Here is an 18,731-nt window from a genome sequence, read left to right on the forward strand (position 1 = left end):
AGCTGAATTGCGATGAAGGTGACTTTAGAAACTAAGTGAAATGGAAAAGGGCTCATATCCAAGACTGCCACCAACTGTTAATTGTCATCCCATTAGCAATGATGGGAACATATAAAGAGTATTGCTCATTGCTGGGCATGCTGTTGATAGACAACGTGCTAAACTATAATTATTTTAGTGCCATTCTGAGTTCTGAAACTTACTTCTACCTCATTTGAAACTATTCATCCCAGAGACAATGCAGGCCGGCTGACAGCCTGCCTCCAGGCAGAACAGTCAGTGGGTCCCCACACATGCACAAGCTGGCAGTTGTGTTGCACCTTACTGGCTGATGCCCAGCGAGCTGCTGGCTGCGCTGCTGGGTGCACTCCTCCAGCATGGCCAGGGTTCCACATGCCCACCTGGTAGGCTTGCCAGCTGTCTAATCATGCCAACCCAAAGCCCTTTGCTCCACCCCCTCCCTGAGACCACACCCCTGTCCCACCCCTTCTCTGAGGTCCTGCCCCCTGCTCACTCCATTCTCCCTCCCTCCATCACTCACTCTCCCCCACCTTCACTCACTTTCACCAGGCTGGGCAGGGGATTGGGGTGCGGGGTGCTGGCTCTGGGGGGGAGTCTAGGTGTAGGAGAGCGTACAGAGTCAGGCTGTAGGAGAGAGTTTGGGTCTGGGGTGTGGACTCTGGGCTGGTGCAGGGAGTTGGGGTGCAGGAGTGGGTTAGGGGGTCGGTGCTTACCTCAGGCAGCTTCCGAAAGCTACTGATACATCTCTCTTGCAGCAGCTCCTAGGCAGGAGATAGAGCAGTTCCAAGTCAATGGGAGCTGCAGAGTCAGCATTTGGAGTGGGGGCAGCTCACAGAGACCCTCTGTCACCACCCCCAGGGGCTGCAGGGACATGCCGGCCCCTACCGGGAGTAGCACAGAGCAAGGGCAGGCAGGAAGCCTACCTTCGCCCCACTGCACCAGTGATGGCTGGGGGCCCCCAAGCCCTTTTAACTCGCCCGGGCCCCTGGGCAATTGTCCCCTTTGCACTCCCCTGTCAGCGGGCCTGATACACTGTATGAACGTGTTTGCTTATTTATTCATTCATTCATATTGAGCTACTGGTGGAAATATCATTTTATACAGCTATAAAACAAGTTCCCTGCTCTCAGGATCTTACAATCTAGTTTACTCTGATTTGTCTTTTATGCACTAATGAATGTGCACATCTAGAGCTATTTTCAGACTAACTGAACCAGGAGATTATGCAGTAGGATGATACAATATAAGAATCTGGACACTGCATTTAGCTGTAGCTTAAATTAAAATGATTTTTTTTTTTTGCATAGCAGGCATTTCTGTATCCAAGTTGAATGAATGATCAGCTGCAGGCATCATACTGTGAGACTTCCTTTCATTAATCAATGTTGAATTTAGTCTCAACCATCTGCTTCAGTGATTGCTTGCCTCCATTTTCCAGCATAGATAAAAGTCACACTATGGAATGAAGAGTTTCTAATTTTCTTAATTAAGAAGGAATGTTGGATATTAGCAAATAATTAAAGGCACATATGAAATAGAAGTAAATCCATAATTTGACAGCACTACCTATTTCAAATGGATTTTATGTTTTTTGTGTCTATTTGAGATTAGTGAATAAATCAAGAAAGTATGAGACTTTCAAGGCTGATAATATATTTGAATGCTCAGTTCTCATTAACATTATCAGAAATTACTAGGTTATACAAAATATTCTTGTTGCCTTCAGCAAGCTATCAGAGGCTGAAGTCAGATAATGTATATTCTGTGGGTGAGCTCTTGGCTGCGTTGAAGTTAAAGGGAGTTTTCACCCTAGGTGGTATTTGAATTGTATTTGTTTTCTGATCATGATAGTCTGATTTATTTTGTAAATTTAATATTTCATATTTATATTTTTTCTTTTACAAAGGAAACCAAGAATTAAAATCTATCAGAAGTACAAACTGTTCCAGTCAGTTACAATCACTGTTTTCCAGATATAAAATGAATTGGTTCTGCCCAGACTGAGTAGCCTGCAGTTTCAGTAGGTTAGGTATTTTGACTGCCATTCTCACTTCAGAAATGTGTTTGATACACCTACTAAACCATTCGTTTGGGAAAGAAATCACTTCAGCACACCCTTTAATCTTTCTTTACCATGGGCAGTTGTTCTGATCTCAACAGTAAATCAATCTGACCTACCATTTGTAGTTTAGAAATTTTCCTGGCCAATTCCGATATTTTCAGTTTTGTGAATCTAATAAACAGAAGAGATCTGGTGTAATTCTTGACTAAGGCCATGTCTACACTGCTCTACAATTTGGGTTATGAGGATATGAATTGCAGTACAGACCAAAGTGCTGTGCTGTAATTCCTCCATGTGAACACTGTGGACATGAATGTAAAGGTCCCTAATGTGCACTAATGTAGTCCTTTTAGGGACCTTTAAATTCATGCCCACATGGGGGAGCTACAGTGCAGTTTATTTACACCCCCTTTTTCTGAACTGTGCTTTTTCTGAGCATGGTAGACAAGTCACCATGCTCTGATGTTACAGCTCCTTTTAATCTAGTAGAGTTTAGCTGTAGCAGGTTAAAAAGTTTCTACATAAAGTTCTTTGCTAATCGCTATTGTGATATGGAAAACATATTACATTTTACTGAGATTAGCTGAAGTCAGTTATATGCCTACAGAGGTACCATAGATGATAGAATTAAATAAAGCTGGATTTGAACTTCTTTGTAGCAGTCTGATTTTACATTTATATTGTTATTAATTGCATTACAGTAGTGTCTGAAACTGAGGTCATGGCTCCCTTGTGCAAGGCATTGCACAAATACATAGCAAGAGGCAGACCCCGTCCCTAGAGAATTAAAGAATGATGTTACCTGTGTACTTACCCATGTAGAGTGTGTAACATTGTGTCAGTGCTATCCGGAAAATAGACAATATGCAAAACTCCAGTCTGTGCAATTAAATTAAGATTAAACGAATTTGCAACATCCAATACCAAAGGGAAATCCCAGCCTTAAAAATAAAATACTTTGCGTTTCCGTTTCAAAACTATCATAATTCAAAATAACCTCTGCACACTAAAACTAGCAGACCAGCCTACAGTAAATCCATTCTACCTGGGGTGAATTACCTTATCCTGTCACACCCTCTAACCAAGTATTTAGCGCAAAAATATAAAATAAAATAAAAGCTTGATCTAGAATCCCCACAATGTGTTGGGTCACTGTTTTATTTCAAAGCATTGTTGATTAAAATTGTGCTAAGTGATTCTAGAAGGAAACCTTAATGCAATGGTTCTTAACCTTTATTGCAGCCTGCACCCCTTTGGTTCTCAAAATATGTTCTCGCACCCCTTAAACCTAGATATATTTTTTGTTTGTATATTACAGTAATCGTTAAAAATTTATAATGTTAATAAATACATAGGTTTGATGAAACAAAGTAGTTGTACTTCTGTGCCTGTGTTTAATTTATGTTTCCGATGATTTACCTTCTAAAAAAATCTGGCATGTCTCGCACCCCCAGAAAAGGCGTGCACCCCAGGTTAAGGACCACTGCCTTAATGGAATACAAAATTTAACCATTTAAAAGGGAGGAGATAGAGTAATCCTTTACAAAAAAGTCTTTCAGAAATTGATTCACTATATAAACTAATATAATTCACCAACAAGAATATTATAAGTGTGCAAATGAACAACTTTCTAAAGCAACTCATTTTCAACTTTCTTGTGTATATCATATATAGAGTTTATTGAAATTTTTCAACTGGAAAATTTCCTCACTGGTAAATGTGGTTTCATCAAAGTCTATGTTTTCTTGGGAAAATGCCAGTTTTGTAGAAATATTTTAATTTTCTGTTCAGATAGTCAAAACAAAAACATTTCTTTTAAGATGACATTATGAAACTAAATGAAAATTTTGTTTTGAAATGGTTGCCTTAATGTCATTTTAAGTCAAAATACCAATTCAAAACAATGTTTTTTATTTTAAAATGTTTGAGTCAAAAATATACAAACCTCTGCAATTTTTTGGAACATTTAGTTCTGTGAAAATTTTTTATATTCTAACTTTTCCTCCCAATTCAGAATGAAAACAAATGTCAAAATATCTGAATTTCCCTAGGATGGAAATTCTGTTTTCCAGCCAGCTGTAATCATGTCCAAGTTTCCAGTATTCGTGCAAGTATCAGTCAGATAGTAAGATGCAAATCACAGCTGTACAGAACACTAGGTGATCAGTGTTTATTGCAGTTTGTGGTGTATCATGCTGACATTTGTACACTCTTAGGTGACAAAAGTGTGAGACAAGTAATGTTTGAGTACAGAATGGAATTAAGGAGTGTACCAAAGAGAAAAAGGAAGACAGTTGTGTTGTTTCCTCCTGCAGCTCATGTAAACTCTTTAGTCCCACTGGAAAAACGTGATTGCAAGGCACGCCATGCTATCAGAAAAATCAATATTTGCTTCCTGCTAAAAATGTTTTCTCCTTGGGTGGAAAGGGAGGGTTGAGGGAAAAGCAAGTCAATGAGTTAATTAAGAGTCAGATGTGGAAGAAGACAATGGGATCTCCGTGAGCAGGAACCGGTGACCATAGAAGTGAAAACTGAGGTAGTTGAGAAGAGCTACCTGTTGAAGGCTCCAGGGAGTCATGAATGAATAAAGTATGCCAGCAGTGAAAGTGAAATATAGTTCCAATCTTCTCACGTATCTGTTGTTACCATTGGACTTGGTATCCATCCATCCTCCCCATAAGGCAGCTAGTACTTTTTCATTTAACTTAACAATGTAAAACTTGTAAACTTGCCATGATATTCATTGTCTTTACTGTATAAACGTCAATAACAAAGAACACATTATTATTATTTGTATTCCTATAGTGCCTAGGAGTCCCAGTCATAGACCTCATTGTGCTAGGTGCTGCACAAAGACAGAATGAAGAGAGAGTCCATGCACCATAGATCTTACCATCTTAGTACAAAATGAGACAACAGAGGGATACAGACAAACTGAGAGAACCTTTACTCTATGTAACCATTGAGAGGAAATCATACTTGCTCTGCAAAAAGGGAGAATATACACAATGTAAAACTAAAAATGACTTTAAAAGGGCTGTGGTAAAGAAAAGAGTTGAATGGAATACCCTTAAATACATATTTGTCCTGTAAGTCCACTCAAGGTTTTATGCTCTGTAGAAGAACTAGTATTTTATATTTACAGATTTTTATGAAAATATTTCTATAAAATGGGGTTTGTTTGGGATTTTAAAAAGAATGTCTACCAAATATCTGTAACCCTAGTGCCCTAGAATATGGGGTAAGGTTTGGTTCGTAAAACCAGTGGAGTGTTGGGGAGAGGAGTATAGGGAGAGAATGGACTGGTGATCAGTTTGTACCACATCATGCCTTTTTATCACAGGGAGGTGTAATGCCTCTAGAAAAGATGATGGAGGCAAACTCCACAATGGTTCTTGGGACCCCTGGGTAAAAGGTTCATCCCTTCTTTCCAGCGATGGCCTTTAAGTCACCAGCCATAGTACATGCAGAGTGGGACCCTGACTATGCCCCAACCCACACAGACATGCTCTTTTTGGATGGGTGTGCATCACCCTAGTGTTCCCTTTGCACTTCTGGGACCACAAGAAGTTACATTACCGTTACCTCCTTTGGGTGTGCTAGCAGGGAGGGCATGTCTCCCCTGGGTGATTATAGCCTTTTTCTTTTCATGCATGGGCAAATTTGGCTTCTGATCCAACCCAGAGTTAGTTGCTCCAACAAACATCTCTCAGTTTCTCAGACATTTTTGCATGTACTAGTTAGATATCTTTCTATCTGTCTGCATGTCTAATGTGCTGCCCATCACCATAGTACCTGCCCACCCAGTCCCAGCTCCCATGCCAGCAGTTTCCAAACCCTGGTCTATGGAGCACTTGCTGGTGCTCTGTGGAGAGATGGCACAGGTGATTCTTGTTTTATGCTGAGAAGAACAGAACAGATGTAAGGGGAGAGTAAATGAAGAGCACAGGGAGATAGCATGATTAATTTTTTTAATAGGATTAAAAACTATGCTTTAAAGACAACTAAACTACACAATTTCCTAATGGAAATGAGTAAGCAACTACTGCAGTCACTACAAAGATGTGAAGGGATTGTAAATTCAGGGCAAGGTGGTGTCACCATGCCTGCACATAGAGCAGGGTGATGGTCCTTGGCACCGTATATCAACTAAGAGGAGGTGCATGTGATGGCAAAACTCGGGATCTGCTGTCCTGGCATCTATCTGAGATTTAACTCTTGCAGGCACTCCTAGTTCATTAACCAAACCTGCTTCCTGCTCAGGCTAGCATTCATGCAAAACTGACCATCAAAAGTTTCCAAGGAAACACTTCCTGAAAAACAATTTATCTTTAATGTGTCAAGAAATACCAACGTTTAAGAAGCCAGTGAATCTGTGATTAAAAATGACTGACTATAGCATCAATCTTTGACAGTAGAGGACTATCCAGTAACTGCCAGTAGTATAAAACACACATGGGCAGTATTAGTTGATCACTGAAAGCCTCCTGGAGCATAAACAGATAGAATAGCAGCAGGAAAATCCACATCAGCAATGTGGCAATGTAATTGATGTTGGCTCAGATGACATCAGTTGATGACTCTCTGGCATATAAGTGTCAAAGGAGACATGGTAGATTCCTGGACCCCACTTCATACTTTTCCCTGCACTGGGTGTAATTATTTACATCAGTGCAAAGAGGTATTTGGTAGTATTTTAATCTACTTTGATGCTGGTGTAAGGCGCTAAACAAGGAGCAAAGCAATGCTGAATCACGGCACTGATCCTTCAATTATTATTAGGAGAAAAACATATGCTGATGTGGATAAAGAATAAGGTAAGATCAAAGTACAAAGCAATTGAGCTTTGATCAAAATGCTGCTCAGAGAAGCCTTGGCTGAACCATACTCCTTTGGAATATGCAATTCCATCAAAATCAAAACACTTCACAAAATCATATCAACTTTGCTGGAATTTAACTTTGAAGGGAAAATGGAGGGGAAAAGTTCCAACTATGTCCAGATGTCCTGTTTTGAGATTCTAGGAACAAACATTTCAGTTTCTTGTTCTGAAACTTATTTTTTTTCCATTTTTCATTATAGCTTATAATACGAACTATAAAAAGTTGAAATCAAACTGAAACAGGTAGTTTGACCCAAAATGAACGTTTCTTTTCAGAATTTTACTTCATGGGAAATTTTGAAATTCTCAGTTTTTATTTCGGTTAGAATGAGGCCAGATTCAGAAATCTTGAAATCCTTTGTGAAATGGAATTTCCATCCTTCACACGGCTCTGATAAACATCTTTAGAAAGGAAGACAGAGGGGGGCTGACCTAGCTTTCCAAATACTAGAGCATGGCATTCAGATATGTGAAACTGCAAGGGACTGAGAGCAGGGGTGAAATCCTGGCCCCACTGAAGTAAATGGCAAAACTCCCACTGTCTTCAGTGGCACTAAGATTTCACCCATAGTGAATTCAATGCTTTTCCTCCTCCTTCTGTCTCCTTCCCTCTATGATAAACTCTTACTCTGACACTTCTCTACTAATCATTCTGTTTTCAAGCTAAATTCCTCTTCCTTTTGTTTCCTCCCACTTGCAGACTATTGTTTGTCCTCCCTTAAAGACTCTTCCTCTACTTTAATTCTTAGCTTCTAATAGTGCTTCCTTCCTCTTTCAAACATCTTCCTCTGCCTTTCTCTATCTCCCTATCTGGTTTTCCTCTACTTCCCTGTCCTATGTTTCTCCTTGCTTTCCTTCCTCCACGATCTGCAAACTGGCTGTAGGTTTTATTGGTGCAAATCAGTGACCACAATGTGCATTTCATTGCTTAGAACTGAGCAGCTAATTCATATTCTATGTAGGGTGGACATATTTCACCTCTTTCTATAGTGGCAAATTGTCCAGTTTTTAATTTTTTATATTCAAAAATATTCACAGATAATTTCTATGATCTAAATACTGTTAATTGGGACTATTCAAGAGCTGAAATTCAAGCTGTGTTGCCTAGTTTTGAATGAATACATAAGTCATGTTGTATTGTTTCAGTTAGCAGACTGGACAAATGGAACTCTTAAAATTAGGCTTCGATTGCAAATTTACAGTATCATTGCTTTTCCAGGTGAAGCTCACCCCCAAAGTGGATTTAAGTAGCCATCTTCGCAGGGGTGAATTCTCCCCAAGAAACAGTTAAAATTTGTACAGAAAATATATTTAATTTTTTTCTAATACTTCATTAACAATAGACTAATAAAAATTGCTTTATGTTTGTCTCAATTAATGTTCTGATCCAGCGCTTTCATTCTGTGTCTTTCCACATGAGTAAATGAAAATGATTAAACTCAATCCCACATATTCACTCTGAAAAGGAAGTAATGATTGAAATGTAAGTATAAGATAGGCAACCTTTGGAAAAGGAAGGAAAAATGTCCTACTTAGATGTAATACTACAATATGTTATCCACAAAACAGGTTCATACACTTCTACCTTGATATAACACAAGCCGATATAACACAAATTCGGATATAACGCCATAAAGCAGTGCTCCGGGGGAGAGGGGGCAGGTCTGTGCATGCCAGTGGATCAAAGCAAGTTCAATATAATGCGGTTTCACCTATAACCCGGTTAGATGTTTTGGCTCCTGAGGACAGCATTATATCAAGGTAGAGGTGTATTATGTATGAAAATGTAAGCACATTCGGTTGACTTGATTAATGTCTTAAGGTACCTTCCCATCTGTGTGTTTTTCAGGTGAGCCCAAACACTGTCAAAAATCAGAAGATATAGTAAAAGCCACTGAACAAAAACACGCTGTGATACACAACTAGATTTGCTACTTCTTAAATGCTTCTGACATTTTAGTCATGAGAGGTAATTTTACCATTTTTACCATGTCATAATTCTGTAGTGTTTTGGTTGTAAGCATTGCAGAGGGATATTAATTGATTTGTAGTATTAGAAAAAATATTTCCAGTGGCATTTTAAAAAAACTATAAAAACATTTGTTACTTGTAGGTTTTTTACTAATTTGGGGGCCAACTGACCCTACAGCATCTCCTTAAGAAGTGGGACAGAGTAGAAGAGGGAAGGACTGATTAAAAGAGTACCTTAAGTTTCTTTGAATTCTCTTTTCCAGGCTAAATAATCTATCTGAAATGTAGCACTATAAGAATTGTAAATACTTGAAGTGTCATGGTAGAGCGCATGTCACATCATGTATTTTCATTTTAATTCTGTTTGCAGGAAAAATAGAACAGCACTACAAGCTCCTAATTCAGCTTTCTGTGAGGCTGTCATCTCCTCTATCTACTCGTTCTTGGACCATGCCATTTTTATGGACAACCATTGGACAAAATAATGATAGTAAAAACCATAAAATCCTGAGCTGGTAACTCAAGGCACTTAACAACTCTCAAAGTTTCAGATGTATTTGTAACTGTTTTATTTCCTCTTCTATTTTGCCTTCTTAAACCTAGCCGAATACTTTTTCAGCCAAAACTTGGACTTCATTTTATTCGTATCACTGAAACCAGTCATTGCCAAATGAGCATGAGATACATGTTGAAATATAAGGCACTTATCATTTGCACTGCTGGTAACCTTGATCTACATCCAACGGAAATGGAAAGCCAAAATGAAACTGCCACAGACAATTGTTTATGCATTCGCATTGTCAGATTTCTTAAAATGTTTGGAAACAAATTAGAATGTAGACTGTACAGAGAAATATTAATGTTGTACTAAGCATCCCATGTGAACAATCAATGTATCCTGATGCTGTGGCTGCAATTTGGAGAAAACGTGGTGTTTAATGAAACCAGCCTTTGAAATGTCGGTTGTAAACCTGTTAAGTAATTGTCAATGCTAAGATCAAAATATTCTAATGGTGTTCAGTAGGACCTTGGCAGTGGAGTCACATCTGCCATGGAGTTAGGTGTATATTGTTTGAGATCATGGCAGAGGAAATAGATACAAGAATGTTCAAGTGACACATTGGCTTCATGTAAGAAAAAACGTATAAATAGTATTTCAGATGGTATTGTGGCCCCTTACACTGAGCAGGAAGGGAAAATTTGGAGCCTTGTGGGTGATTCTGTTCATATGAAAACTCAGTGACAAGGAGTCAGGATAATCCATGCTGTATTTGGTTTATTTCCACAAATATTCATACAATCCTGTTTTCCCGAGCAGCAGTAGAAACATACAGCAATCAGGCAGTTAGTTTCCAGCCAGCACAGTGCCCAAGGAGAGGCTCCCTCCCTGACTCAGCTTCCTTCCAGGGTCACATGACTACTTCTCCTATCTCACTCCCTCTAACTCACACAATCTGCAATCAACTGCTCGCCCCTGCATCTGGAATCTAAAGGGAAACCCTGTAGCTCCACACTGCCCTCTGGGTTGCATGTTCTGAGCAGATGGCTTAGGCCGTTAAACTTACAAGACTCCTTTAAGAGACCTTTGGGTGGTGACCTCCGCAACCAACAACCCTTCATAAGCAGCCACTCGTCCCTTTCACAACATTATTCAGTGGGTGTGAAATTCACTCCTGTCTAGATGACCAAAATAAGACCAATGTACTATTTATTTTGGGACCCTAAGTGGGACTAAAGTGGAGCATAGGCCTCATACTGGTCCTCAGCAAGGTGAATTTCATCCGGGTTGAATAAGGACTAATGCAATAATCACAATTATGTTGATTTTCACTTGTGTCTGTATTTTTTGACTCTGCCTCTTTTTTGGCCTGCACACATCTGAGCAATTGTGATTGAACTGGGTATATTTCAAGCTCTCGATATTGGGGTTAAAGGACTACCAAAAGGTGGAACTCATGTCATTCAACACATAAGCCATATATTCACTATGCATATTTAGTGTGCATAGTTTTAATTTAAGAAATATTTGTGCATAGAGGGTGTAAAAACTGCATTTAAAATGTTTTTGAATCCAGTCCAGAGCTTGTATTTAGCATGGACTTTCTGTACAGTGCAAATAACAAATGAAATGTTAACATGAAATTGTATTATATACATTATAACATAACTGTTTTTTGGGGGGGTGGCGTGTTTTTTTTTTCCTGAGTTAAGGATTTATATATATACTCTGCTGGAGTTTGGGCAGATCATTAGATACCTGAATCACTCAATTGTACCTTCTCATTCTTTCATTGAATGTTTTTTGCCCCCTCTTATAATATACTATAAATAATCTAATGGTTCCTTAGAGCCATTATGACAATGAAAAAGACAGTATGGTCATATCAGAAGTAATTTTGTAAATTCTGAGCCGACTAGGTACTGTGGCAAAGCTTCCTTTGAATTCAGTGAAGCTTTGCCTCAGTAAGAGTGGAGTCAGAACTTTGGGATTTTGCCGTGTGGAAAAACATGGGGCTAGATTTTTCAGATGTGCTGAGCATCCGCAGCTCACACTGAAGTTGGTAGGAGCTGCAGGTGCTTGGCATCTTTGCAAATGAAATCAATGAAATCTTAGTGTTATGAGAGAATACCAGTATTTTCCAAACATGCTGTTCATGATTCATGGAGACTAAAAGCTTTGCACAAATGCATTAAAAGTTTGACCCCCACATTTCAACTTTTGACTTTTTTCAGAATTGAATTTGACCTCTCTGCTGTATCTATGTCCAGTAGTGATTTACACACAGCAGACATTTGTTACTGAAAATGTATTTACCAGCAGAATTCACTCCAGAATCTGCAAGGCACTGTGTGCCTTGTGTGAGGTGTTCAGCACACTCCACTCATATTGAGCACCCTCAACTCCTTGCCTGGGAGTTAAGCGAGCTATACACCTCATAGGAGGTATTCGGCACCTTCCATGACTGGATCATTAATCTGCAAATGTGTCTTGTGTATAAATAACCTGACTTGCCAGTTTATATTCAATTTTTAAGCATTGTGATGGACTGCATTGAAATAGTGAAGAAGGATGCTCCATTTTCTCAAGTATGTCTTCTAGTTAACATAAGTTAAGTTTCTTTCTTTCTTTGCAGTAAGATTGTGCCAGTGTTTGACCCAGATCCTGGGTTATTTATAGAGGTGAAATTTACCTCACTGGAGAGAACCAACTTGAAACCTATGCGCCAACTCATTTGACTCTTCAGAATATGGCATAAGGGGGACTTAAATGGTGTATAAACCTTGTGCTGAGGCCTCTGTAGGAGGATGAATTTCCCTCTTAAACATTTGAAGATGCACTAACACAATATTGCCTGGGGCTATAAGGAATGGGGTTTGTGTATGCATCTCCCCTAGGGCAGTGTTTCTCAGCTGGTGTGCTGTCAGGCCTGAACAGGTGTGTCACAGAATTTTTTGAAAAAACTCCATGTGAGAACAAAAAACCTTCCCATGTATTTTAATTAGCATCAGAGCTGGATTGCATTCTGTACTTTTGCTGTCTGGGACAAGGCTCCTTTCAAATATTATGCATGTGTCACATTCCATTTCCCAAAGTGAGGTTAAGATAGCAAATTTTACTCCTGTGGAAGGGTGGTGGGAATGAAGAAAGAAGGGAGGAAGGCACCTTCTCATTGGCCATCTGCCTCACTGCCCTGCCTCCTCCAGAGGCAGAGCAACCAATCAGAGTCAATTTCCCTCCCTCCTCCTGGCCTGGGAGCAACAGGTCAGCTCCTCTGTCCGTCCCACTCCCTGCTGCTGCTACCGGCTGAGTGGCGGGGGGAAGATCCCTGGAACCACCCCTGTCCCCAGCCTGCAAGTGGAGTGTGAACGCTGCTGCAGCACTCCAGGGTTGGAAGGGGGGAAGAACCCCAGGAGAAGCAGAGATGGGGGGGCTGAACTGGGGGATGGGGTTGGTCGTACTGGGGGGCATAACTGTTGGGGTGGGGGATCTAGGAAGACAGAATTGGTGTGAGGTGGGGACTAAGGAGATGTGGGGCAGAACTTGTGGGGCAGAATTGAGGTCTTGCTGGTGTGAATGTGTGAGTCAACTGAAAATACTTGTCACAGTCTGTGCAATAAAATTAATGATATTAGATTCTAGCATCATTAACTGTATTGTATAGACTGTAAATGGCAAGGGTGTTAAACTGCTTAAACTGAGAGGATAAGAGGGTGAGTTCATCTGGAGACAATATGGTGGTCTGCCTCAAAGTAACATGGTATCAAGGTGTGCCACAGCAGAGAAAAGTTTGGAACCACTGCACTATGGAAATTCACTCCCAGAGCACCATAGATAAGCATAGTCCTCAAGTTTCATTTTGTATTTTTATCTTGAGTTATCTGACGAATATATCCTGTAATATAGTTATGGATTATGATTTAGCCAGTATTTTTATTTAATTCTCAGCCTACAACTCTTGTGTTTTTATTCTGCTGTACGTGTCCGTATTTCCTATGATAATATTGCTAAATAAATCATATTTGAGGGCAAGGATTGTGAAACATTTGAGTATCAATACAAGTTTGCTTTACTGAAGCATGTTTGATCATTTGCATATGGATTGTCTTTGGAACAAATGACACAGCATAAATGGATTTTACCAAATCCTTCTCCCTTTTGTGACTCTGCACTTTTTTCATGCCGCCTCCTAGTTGCCAAGCAATTTTGCTTTCCTCAAGGCCATCTTGAAATTAACTTTTTTTTAGCTGGCCTGCCACAGTTAACCTTTGCATTTATGTTCAGACTTGGGCTTGTCCCCCTAAATATTACTCATATTAAGGAAAACATAACCAGCTAAACATGGGATCTTGCAAACCCTGACCCTGATTGGTTCCATTAAAGTCAATGGGGCTATTAGTTTGAGTAAGGGTTTGCAAGACTGGACCCACATCTGGAGCAAAGGGCTTAATCCAAAGCCTACTGAAGTAGATAGAAAGACTCTCATTGACTGCAGTGGACTCTAGATCCGAATACCTGGTTCCCATCCAACTCCCATTGAAATCAATATGAAATTTACAAGGGGAGATAAATAAAATCAACACATTTTCTCTATTATATCCCATCCCTCTTTATTTGTCTGGTCTATGTCTACTTTAGACTGTGAGCTCCACAAGGCAGATTTCTTATCTTTCTGTAAGGCTGTAAAATGCCATACAAGGCACTATAGAAATAATAAATAATTTAAAATAAACAATGATATTCAAGACTTCAGTGGTAAGGGTGTAATAATAGATATTTAATCATGTATTTTAACTGAATATTGGTGTGTAGTGATAGCCAATGACAGCAAGAGAGAAAATTAAATACAAAACAAATGTTCAACTGCAACTGTCAAGTAAAATCACAGTACGTAAGTGTCCTATCTAATTCTTTTTCTGAGGGTCTTTATAGCTAATGTGCTATTTGGTATTTAATTAGTATTATCAGATGGAACCCATGCAAATGTGTTAAGCCAAAATCTGTGTTCACTTATGTGGGTGTAAATCCTGTGGAATTCCATAGATACCAAAAGAGTAAGTCAGGATTTGGCTTTACACTGAATTAGCTGAGAGCAAAATTTGACGTGTCATGTTTTACACTGGGATTTTCAAATGCCCCTGAAGGATTTAGGCATCCAGCTCCCACTGACTTTGAACTCCCATTGACTTTTAAAAATCACATCCTTAGAAAACCAAGATAAGCAAAATATTGGTTTCTGATGCAATGTAGTGGTTTTAATTTATTTTTAAGTAAAAAAAAAATTAAAAATACATAGCTGCTTTATATAAGCTGCATTATGGGAAAAATATTTGGGACATTTAATTTCTCTGGGATTTGATTTAACTTTCCTGCTCATTTATTTATTTAGCAGGGCTCAAAACAACATTGTAAAAGGTGCTTTTCTCATGCCCAAGCATGGTGAATCTGGTATGAGTGAAGAGTTGTACTTACTTAGGCTCTGATCCTACAAAATCTTACACATGTGAGTCATCCTAAATCCTACTGAAGTCAATCAAACTATTCATGTTCATTGCAGGACCGGCACCTTAGTCATTTTAGGCTGAACACCCTTGCAAAAAAGTTCAGGTTTTGATTATGCAGCTACTTTGTTTATAATATCTTTATTCCAATGAAACTGATGCTGCCATCAGGAGAGTTTAGCCAACACTACAGCCCTCCAACAGAGATCAAATGGTCCACATTTTAGTTCATTACCACCTGTCATTTACTCAAGTGATGTAATTAACTAATTAATATTCAAGTGATGCATAAAGACTGACAAAACTAAAAGAAAACATAAAGGTACTGGAAAAACATGAGATGCTGATAAAGCTGCTTTTGTCTTTTAAATATCACTTGTGCTCTTGATCCCTGTTATATTGTTTTGGAAGACAGGATACTGGGCTAGACGGATGATAGATCTGACCCAGCATTGCTGTTCTTATGGTCTAACAAAAAGTTTGGATTTTTTTTTTGCTTAAAAATGATGGCTTGTGTCAAAACTTAGCTAAATTTATTTAAAACAAAACAAAAAGTGTAAAAAAAACCCTAAACATAACTAAAAAACTATAACCACAAAAATTAGTTTCAGGTCCAATAAAACTTTTCATTCAACCTCAGCTGAATTTTTTTTCAGTTTTTCATTTCAGAAAGAAAAATTAAATTCCTTTGGGGTCAACCCAAATTATTTTTTTTTTCAGATTTTTTCAGTTCAGTTCTACTCAGAACGTCATGAGCAATCATTTCAAATCCTGTAAAAATGTAAATTATTTTATTACTTGAAGAATAAATGGATTGATCTCCTGGGCCTAATTCAAGAACACAAGAGGTCAAATTCATCCCTGAGCTAACACTATTGCAGCCAGTGATATGATATGAGGGATGTGTTCATCCTACTGACTTTCTCTATTATTCGATTATATTATTGGTTATTTTCTATACGAGTATGGCTAGTCCTGTGAGGTACTAATGGTTGCCTGAGAGGCACTGCATGACATCAAGTCACATTCAACTACCCTATTGATGGGTGTACTCTGCACCTCATGGGATTGGGCTGTTAATTGGGAAACATAAACAACTCTATACAAACAGAGATATTCAGATTACCTTTATCTCATTTGAATATTAGTGTTTATCTTTTTCAGCGAGTACATTTTTATTGATCTAGAAAACATCTGTGTTAAGTGTTTTAACATAGCTTTTATAAGGTAGCTTTTGCTAGAGCAGAAAAATGGGGAGTTACATTGAGGGTGCTATTAAACAGATAGAATTGGTCTTGATTTGGTAGTTCTTTTTCTTGTCTGTCTTGAGAATGAGGACTGAATGGGGACCTGATAATGGTCTCCAATATGTTAAGGGCTGTTTATAAAGACGATGGTGATCAGTTGTTCTGCATGTCCAGTGTAGGCAGGACCAGAAGTACTTGGCTTAGTTTGCAGCAAGGGAGATTTAAATGTGATATCAGGGAAAAATGTCTAACTATAAGGATATTTAAAGTACTGGAATAAGTTACCAAAGTAGGTTGTGGAATCACCATAACTGAAGGTTTTTAACAATAGGTTCAACAAACACAGGTCAGGGAAGGCCTACTTACTAGGAGATGGACTAGATAACCTCTCAAATTCTATTCAGGTCCTACATTTCTGTGATTCGTGTGTATTGTCATGTGAATAATTCCTAGAAACTTGATACTTCTAAATTAGAGATTTACAGAAAAAAACAATCCCCCACACATGCAATTCAAATATTATTTATAATTGACCTTCATGTCAATTTTTTAATATTCAGTCTGCTGAGTGTTTAAAAAAGCAATTAAAAGACTCAAATAATGTTAAAACCCTCAATACATGTACTAAACAAATGACATTCAAAAGAGGGAATCTAAGTCCCATTAGGACAGAAAAAGAAGGATGAGAGCAACATATGGCAGTATAATTAGCATGATTAGGGAAGAACATCAATTGAACTAATGCTGCAGGAAAAAATGCAATAAGAAACCAACTGCCTTGAAAACTGAAAATATGTCTGCTTGAGAAAAGCAGACTGAGAGGCTGTGGCATTTGAAGCTGGTGTGTTCCTCTGCCATTGTTAAAAAGGTAGGCAATTATCTGCTAATTTCTTTCTTCCACCACTTATTTGTCTTGCTGCTTTAGATTTTAAGCTTCTCAGGATATGGATTGGCTTTTAGTGCCTATGTACAGCATGTAGAACAGGAGTGCTGGAAGAATTTTTATAGTGGAGGGGTGCTGAGACCCATTGAACCAAACAGTAAGCCTTGTATATAAGGGAAATCGCTTCAAGCCAGGAGATGCTGCTGCACCCCTATCACCCCTATGTGTAGCACATTAGGCAGATAACAGTTCATATGAATTAACTAGGACATTCAGAATCATGCTTCAGTAATTCCATAAGCCATATATATAAAAGAAGTATAATTAGTGTCTTATTAGAGTGCATCAGAACCAGTACAGGCGAGTATCGTCACTAGAGCTGACCACAGAAAGACACTGCTGTTTTGTAGCAACTTTCAATGTTTCAAAACCTTTAGAACAGTGGTCCACAAAATTTCAGGGTCATGCCCTCCCCCTTACCCATGTCTTCCCCACTGCCCTGGGAGCCAGGGCCAGGATTAGGGCTGTGGCTCCAAGGAGGAGGGGGAAGAAGGTGGGTCAAGGGCACGGCTGCATCTGGGGGCGGGTCTGAGGCTGGGCCTGGGAATGGAGCTGTGGCTAGGGGCAAAGGCTGGGGGTGGGGCTGGGGCTGGAGCTGGTAGCGAAGCCCTGGCTGGGGCAAAGGCAGGGACAGGGATGCAGCTGGGGGGCATAGCGGAGCTCGTGGCGCTCCTTCCCTGACCTCTATTGGGGCTGGCCTGGACTTGCCATTCCCCCACCCCCAACATCCGTCCATGCTCCCCCAAGGGACTGTGCCGGCACAGCTGGGGGACCACTGCTTTAGAATGTTTTCACAAAACTGGAAATGTTCATTTTTGGATCAAAAATCTAAGGGGAGTGGAGGGAGGGTGGTATAGTAGTCCCAGGTTCAAGTCTCTACTTCCCTTCCTGTTTCAGATCACTCCAAATCTGCCAGAGCTTGAATCTGCGTCTCTCACATCCAGGGCTAGTACAGTGAATACCAGGCACTAGAGCATAAGTCTCTGGCTCTCTTCCCCTCTCCCCACAACAAACTGTGTGACAACACAGTATGTTTTGAGAAAACACATGTGCTAACTGTTGCCCAACTTCCTCTCTCAAGCATTGCCCTTGGCCTCTCCCCAGGTGTAATTATACCCTCTCTTTACCAAGTCCTATCTCTCTCTCCAGCTAGAATTGATTCCTATTCCTATTGTCATCTTAGTCTGTAAGGTCTATGTGGTATCCTAGACTGCATAGTCTTTGTGATGGGATTTTTTTTTTGATTAGTAGCTACTGCAGCATATTCTGGGTCCTACCATAATTAATAAAAAATAATCCCCACTGCCCTGCCTCAGTTTCTTTCCTTTGATGTGACCAGTTAGATAGGGCTAAATTACCGGTACACACCAGAAAGCTTTCAGTAGGGTTTGCAGTGAGATTGATGGGAGGAAAAGCTTTCTGGCATGTGTTGAAGCTGCTGCCAATAGGTAGCAACTAGAAAGAAGCCCCGGAGTTTTGCTGACTGGTGAAACTGCAGGCAGGGAGACACTAGCAAATAAACACAACTAAACAGCAGGAAAGGGTGATGCGCAGTGTGCACATTTCAGTAGGGCAAGCACAGGTTTGGTTGCTCCCGCCCTCCCA

The 18,731-nt window shown here is 39.6% G+C and overlaps 1 protein-coding gene across 3 annotated transcripts in view; it reads left to right on the plus strand.

Annotated features, from left to right (window-relative positions):
- PDE1A (phosphodiesterase 1A) overlaps positions 1-12,853 on the plus strand; it is a 283,981-nt gene extending 271,128 nt beyond the window's left edge. For 2 of the 3 annotated variants that reach the window (XM_030580762.1, XM_030580759.1), the window contains 2 exons: positions 8,815-8,934; positions 9,307-12,853. In XM_030580762.1, the coding sequence (XP_030436622.1) occupies positions 8,815-8,891 (77 nt within the window). In that variant the 3' untranslated portion in view covers positions 8,892-8,934; positions 9,307-12,853. Of the gene's footprint in view, positions 1-8,814; positions 8,936-9,306 lie in introns of those variants that run through there. The other variant, XM_030580760.1, reaches the window with a different exon arrangement.
- The last annotated feature ends 5,878 nt before the right edge of the window (positions 12,854-18,731 follow it).

This window comes from Gopherus evgoodei, chromosome 11 (genome assembly GCF_007399415.2).
Source record: "Gopherus evgoodei ecotype Sinaloan lineage chromosome 11, rGopEvg1_v1.p, whole genome shotgun sequence".
NCBI lineage: Eukaryota > Metazoa > Chordata > Testudines > Testudinidae > Gopherus > Gopherus evgoodei.